A 6,805-nucleotide genomic window follows, 5' to 3' on the forward strand; every position below is an offset into this window, starting at 1 on the left:
CTACAACGCAAACCACATCTTACCCAAACATGGATACCAATGACATGGTCAATACTTTGAACGCCGTAACAACACCAATGATACAGCACCAGCAAAACAATAATTCAGAAAAAGGGATGAAAATTCCTGGACCTTTACCAGAGAAATTAAAAGAGCCAGTCGTTATGTTGGATAGACTGTCCTTAGCAGACCAAGCTTTAATGCAAAAGAGTTTAGCCGCGTTTGCAGAAAAGTCACCGAGTCGAGCCGCGAAGATGGGCATTTCCAATCGCGAAGACATAAAATCAGAATCAGAGAGCGAGGAAGAAATTGGCAAAAATAATAAATACTTCAAGGCGCGCGCGAAAGAACGCCAAGTCCAAAAGGAAAAAGAAAAAGCCGAGAGGAAGAAGAGCGAAGACAAAATACGTAGACGAAGAAGGGTGCTAGACGATGACGAGGAAGAGGATAAAAAGGAAGGTCTTTCACCAACGAAACCAAAAATAAGAAAAATAGAGAAAAAACTTGTCCCTGTGTTGGCTAAACTCAGTGTCGAAGAGCTAATGGAGACGAACACCTATCAGCGTTTCAACACAACCATAGAGACGATATTTGAGAACACAGAGGACGCAACAACCAACGCTGAATTCGAGGATGACGGTGATGTGCCTGCAGAATTATTAATTAATAAATATGAATTACATGATTTGTGCACGGAAGCGGCCAAGTTGAAGGCATTGGGTGCAATGGAGTCCATTCCAGCGGAGAGACTGGTTAGACTATTGAATATCTTGGAGAAAAATATTCGAGATGGAGCCAAAGTCTCTCCGTTAGCAGATCCTGACGATGATGTGGATGAGAGTCGATTGTGGATGCAACTGGCCATGGAGAGAGTGCAACGAGCAGTGGATGCGTCTTTAATCGCGTTACACATCATGACGTCCAGCAACATGCCAAAAATGGTCTACCTGGAGGACGTGATCGACAGAATAGTCCTTTTCATGAAGTTTCAGCTACAAAACACCATTTACCCCTCTTTCGATCCCGTTTACAAGATAGACACGAAAAACAAGACTGACAATTATAATTCTAGTGGGCGTAAGAAGAGGGGTCACATGAAGGAGGTCCGCGAGAAGAGTATCCTTCAAGTGTACAATAAGATGCACGAACTGGTTGGTCTGCTCGCTGAATTGTTGAACATCCAGGTTCTAACAGACACAAGCGTCTTACACGCGTCCACGTTGGGCGTCGCGCCATTTTTTGTCGAGTCCGTCAGTGATCTTCAATTGAGCGCATTGAAACTGGTCACAGTAATATTCACAAAATACGAGAAGCATAGGAGATTATTATTGGACGATATCTTGGCGTCTATAGCGCGACTTCCAAGTAGCAAAAGGAGTCTCAGAACGTACAGGTTAAACTCTGAGGATCACATACAGATGCTGACTGCCCTGGTCTTGCAATTGATTCAATGCGTCGTTGTCCTATCCGACAATATTATTCCACAACAGAAGAAGTCCCAGGAAGAAGAGGAGAAAAAGGAAGAAAAGAAGTCCACTTACGTAGACGCGGATGTTTTAATAATAAACAAATATGAAACAGCAACTAGAATAGCGGGGAATTTTCTAACGGTATTCCTGAATAAGTGTGGCAGCAAAGGGGAGGAGATTGATTACAGGCCATTGTTCGAGAATTTTGTGCAAGATCTGTTGGCCACAGTGAACAAACCAGAGTGGCCAGCAGCTGAACTACTCCTGAGTTTACTTGGAAATTTATTGGTAGGTCATTTTTCCAATAAGAGCTCTGATATGGCGCTTAGAGTGGCTTCTATTGACTACCTAGGCGTAGTAGCAGCCAGATTAAGGAAAGACGCGGTCAGTTCTCAATGTAAGCTATCCACCATCGACCAGATCATCAAGGACATCAAGATTGAACAGCAGAAAGACTCAGACTACGATCAGGTAAAAGACAAGGAGATAATGGGCCTCAACGAAGACGAGGAGCGGACGGTTTTTTTACAGAAAGTTCTCCTGGACTATCTGGCTGTAAACGGTACAAAAGACTCAGCCTTGGGCTACGCTCGCCACTTCTATCTTGCCCAATGGTATAGAGACTGCGCCGTGGAGAAGTCTAGAGTAGGTCAGTCGAAGAACAGTCCTAGCAAGAAGATGCATAAAAAGAGGGTGAAGAAGAAGAACAAGCATCACACTAGTGACCAGGACTCAGAATCAGAATTGGACGAGCAGGACCCTGACGAGAACGACAATAATGAACAGAAGAATTCGGAGGCTTATAGGATCATCGAGGAGAAGAAGAAGTACATAGTTAGTAGAATAAGGCCGTGTAGCACGGGCACGAAGCCAGATATACTTCAGACGTATATCGACTATAATTCTGCTGAGCTGATATCGCAGTATCTTGCCTCGAAGAGGCCGTTCTCGCAGAGTTTCGATCGTTACCTGAAGCAGATTCTGCACGTGCTCACGGAATCATCGATAGCGATCAGAACGAAGGCGATGAAGTGCCTGACGATGATCGTCGAGGCGGACCCGAGCGTACTGGCGCGTGTGGACATGCAGTTAGGCGTGAAGCACTCGTTTCTAGATCACGCGACGTCGGTCCGCGAGGCGGCTGTTGACCTCGTAGGAAAATTTGTACTAAGTAGGCCCGAATTAATAGATAAGTACTACGACATGCTGTCCGCTAGGATCTTAGATACCGGTGTCAGCGTGCGTAAACGCGTGATCAAGATATTGAAGGACATTTGCATGGAGTGTCCAGACTTTCCGAAGATCCCGGAGATCTGCGTGAAGATGATCAGACGGGTGAACGACGAGGAGGGTATTAGGAAATTGGTGATGGAGGTGTTCCAGAACATGTGGTTCACACCAGTCAGGGAACGTCCCACATTGGACTCGGAGTCTCTGCTCAGGAAGGTGATGAACATCACGGACGTTGTGGCAGCTAGCAAGGACATGGGTCTGGAATGGTTTGAACAGCTGCTGGTTAGTTTGTTCAAGCCTAAAGAGGACAAAGACGATAGTACAAAGATGCAAACTGAGCCCCCTAAGGCACTGTTAACTGCGTGTAAGCAGATCGTGGATTGTTTGATAGAGAATGTTCTCAGATTGGAGGAGACGAACTTGGAGGAGTCGGAAAAGTCTGAGAAGAAAGGATCCTCTCAGAGATTGGTCGCTTGTCTAACCACCTTGTATCTGTTCGCCAAGATCAGGCCACAGTTGCTTGTGAACCACGCCATCACGTTACAACCCTACCTGAGCCTCAAGTGCCAGACGCAAGGAGACTATCAAATCATCAGCAGCGTTGCACACACGTTGGAGCTGGTTGTTCCATTGATGGAGCATCCTAGCGAGACTTTTTTAGCCCAGTTGGAAGAGGATTCGGTGAAGCTGATCTTGCAACACGACAGGTCTGTCGTCGCTAGCTGCCTATCCTGCCTCGGCTCTATAGTAAACAACGTGACCAGGAATTTTAAGTTAATACGAGACTGCTTTAAGAAATACTATGGACATTTGACTGAGTACAAATCCTTCTACGAGAAAGACCCCACTAATCCAATGTTGTTAAAGTACAGGCCATTCGTCAGGAGAGCGTTGTTCACTGTTGGTTTGTTGCTCAGACACTTCAACTTCACAGATCCTGAAGTGATTGAGGGTCTGGCAGAGAACATCAAGGACCAGGTGTTTGAAACGCTAAACTATTTCGTTCACTTGGACAACGATGACATTAGACACTTCACTCTATCAGCAATTGGTTCCCTGTGTATTCGCCATTACGAATTTATGTTACTTCCTGAGTTAAAGGAACTGTATCATCATCTGCTGACATCAGAGAATGCCTTGGTCCATATGAGGATTCAGGTGCTGAATAATATCGAGGTGTATCTGCAGGAAGAGGACAAGAGGATGATCAAGCAGGACATGGAATGGGCGAAGATGTCCAAACAGGAAAACCTTAAGGAGATGGGGGACGTTTCTTCAGGTATGGCCAGCACGGTGATTCAGTTATACGTGAAGGAGATTCTAGAGGCTTTTCTTCACGCGAACATCAGCGTCAGACACGCGGCTTTGAAGGTGATCCAGCTGATCCTGGCGCAAGGTCTGGTCCATCCGGTTCAAATAGTACCTTACCTGATCTGCATGAGCACAGATTGCGAGAAAGCGGTCAGTCATAGTGCAGACAAGCAGCTGCAGGACATAGAGAAGAAGTATCCAGGATTTATCCACATGAAATCACAGCTGGGGATAAAGTTGAGTTACAGGCTGCAGAAGATCCTGCAGAACGAGATGACGGTGAGGGGCATGAGAGCGAAAGATGGTGAGTTCCCTGGTGCGTTGAACGGCTTTCTATACACGATCCTGAGAAACACGAAGCAGCAAAGGAGGGCCATTGTGCTGTCATTCCTGAAACAGTTCGATGAATCTGCGAAGACGAGCCTGTCGCAGATGCTGTACCTGGCTGACAATCTCGCTTACTTTACATATCAAGTGCAGGACGAGCCTCTCTTCATCATTCATCACATCGACATCATCATCTCCATGTCCGGCACAAATTTACTGCAGTCCTTCAAGGAAGCACTGTTACCGAAAGAAGGCAGTAGTCAATCTTCGCAGCAACAACAGCAACACTATCATCAACAACACCAACACCAACACCATCATCAGCATCAGCATCAGCATCAGCAGACTCATTCGTCGGTTGGTCCAGACGGTCAACCACGACCAGAGCAGCTGTTGTCGGCTCTAGAAGACGAAGAAGACGACGAAGAGGACGAAGATACGTTACTAGCGAGGTTACCTGGCGACACTGCGTTGCTGAGGGAGTACATAACCGCCAGTCAAGGTTTCCTATTGCTGTTAACGCTAAGACAGCATCTGAAGGATCTGTACGGGTTCTCCGACCAGAAGATCGGCCAGTATTCACCGACAGAGGCGGCAAAGGTATATGAGAAAGCGGTGAACCGCAAGAATAACCTGTTGTTCAAACCAAAGGCTACGCTGCAGAGACTGAAGGAGGGCGTGAGTAGCGTGGAGCTCAGCGCCGACGGCAGGAAGAAGCTGGTGAAGGAGTACTTGGACTTTAAGCAGTTGATGCTGAAGTTCGACCTGGAAGAGCCTGAAGAAGATGGGAACGAGGGCGACACGAGTGGTAATAAATCCACAGACACTTCAACCAACAAGATGTTGCACCCTGAGGCTGAGGGTGGCAAGATTACGGACGGAAACATGACGGGCAATCAACAGATGGCCAATCAGTATCAGGCCAATATGAACTCGTTAGAGCATCTGAACAATACCGTGAATTTGGTGGCGGCTGGTCCACTGCTTCCAACCGGCATGCCTGTACACCAGGCGCCACCTGTCGTGATGAACGTGGCGGCGCCAGCGTCACAAATGGCGGCACCGCGAGTGCCCAAGCTGACGATCCACGCGCATCAGACGGACGGTTCGAAGGAGCACCGCAAACACCGGGCGCACAAAACGGAGAAGGTAAAAAAACACAAGAAGAAGAAGAGGAGAAGAATCTCCGACAGTAGCGAGAGCGGTGAGGACTACAGTGATCCTGACTTTCTAGTGTGAGTGCGGTGGTGTGCCTCCGCGCCTGTTCTTCTTGTACATATTACATACATAATATACTATATAACAACGCGACGAATACCTACGGCGGTATCTATGCGCGTGAAATATGCGTTGTGGCTGGTGGTGTGCGTGTGTGCTGCGTGCGCCGTAGTGTCGCCGGTGAGTTTAGGCGTTCCGTTTTCTGTTCTGTTTTTTCCTGTGTAATCGGATCGAACAGAGGAAGAGGGCGTAAAAGAGAGGAAGAAATATATATATACGGATTATATGACACTGACGTTTGTTGAGAGGGGATACCAGTGCCGGGACGCTCTGAAATCGCGACGGACTCCATCGATCACTTAGAAATGGACTAAAAAATACTTTTAGCTAAGAGACTAAAGAGAATGTGGAGTGAAAGAGAGGGAGAGGGAGGGAGATAGATAGAGTGGGAGAGAGAGAAAGCAAACTCGATGCTGATGTACAGAGGACGGTGGTGCTCTGCGTGAGTGCGTGTGTGATCTTGTCTGCTACGACTTTTTGGTTGGAAATAAGAGTGAGAGAGAGAGTGTGAGCGAGTGTGAGAATGTGAGAAAGAGATTTTAATTATTGATTGTCTTAGGGCGATCTGTTAGGATTATCTTGTTGGTTAGGATGGTGGATGCGCGTCTAATAAGATTTGCTCGGTCCATGGTAGAACGTTCGAAATGTATCGCTCGCGTGACTGAAGGGCGGAACTTGGTTCGATGTATCGTTCGGTTTTCGTTTCACTTCACGCTCAATCAGGAAAATTCCTCGTGATTAATTTTTTTTGTTTCGAATTGTTTCTTTTTCTTCCGTCCTTTGTTTTTTGTTTAGAATCTCATTTGAAATCAATTTTGGGCAGTTCTTCTGAGAATATATCAGAGATTGAAAACTCAATTTAGGTTAGAAAAACACGTTTGATTCGACAGATTATGGGTAAAACAGATTATTAAGAACCAAGTTCCTGATTAAGAAAGAGAGAGAGAGAGCCCGAGAATACAATAGAATTTTCATAGAAGCATCATGTTTATTTTCGAACAAACATTGTCTGTGTAATGAATATTGAAGAGCAAAAGAAACATCGACACGAGATGTTAATTTTTTTTTTTTTTTCACGAAGACATAAAGACGAGAATAATTGAACATTGTCGAGAAAAAGACGGATTTCGTAAACAGACGATTGAAAGAAATTGATATTTTACATTTTCGTTTAGAACTTTTTTAAG

At 45.9% G+C, this 6,805-nt stretch overlaps 1 protein-coding gene across 1 annotated transcript in view; it reads left to right on the forward strand.

Annotated features, from left to right (window-relative positions):
- Positions 1–6,284, forward strand: part of LOC108572506 (nipped-B-like protein B) — a 7,335-nt gene extending 1,051 nt beyond the window's left edge. Inside the window, exon 1 of the mRNA XM_017934762.1 lies at positions 1–6,284. This exon is cut by the window's left edge and continues 1,051 nt beyond it. Within this exon, the coding sequence (XP_017790251.1) occupies positions 1–5,579 (5,579 nt within the window). The 3' untranslated portion in view covers positions 5,580–6,284.
- The last annotated feature ends 521 nt before the right edge of the window (positions 6,285–6,805 follow it).

This window comes from Habropoda laboriosa, unplaced genomic scaffold (assembly GCF_001263275.1).
Source record: "Habropoda laboriosa isolate 0110345459 unplaced genomic scaffold, ASM126327v1 scaffold65, whole genome shotgun sequence".
NCBI lineage: Eukaryota > Metazoa > Arthropoda > Insecta > Hymenoptera > Apidae > Habropoda > Habropoda laboriosa.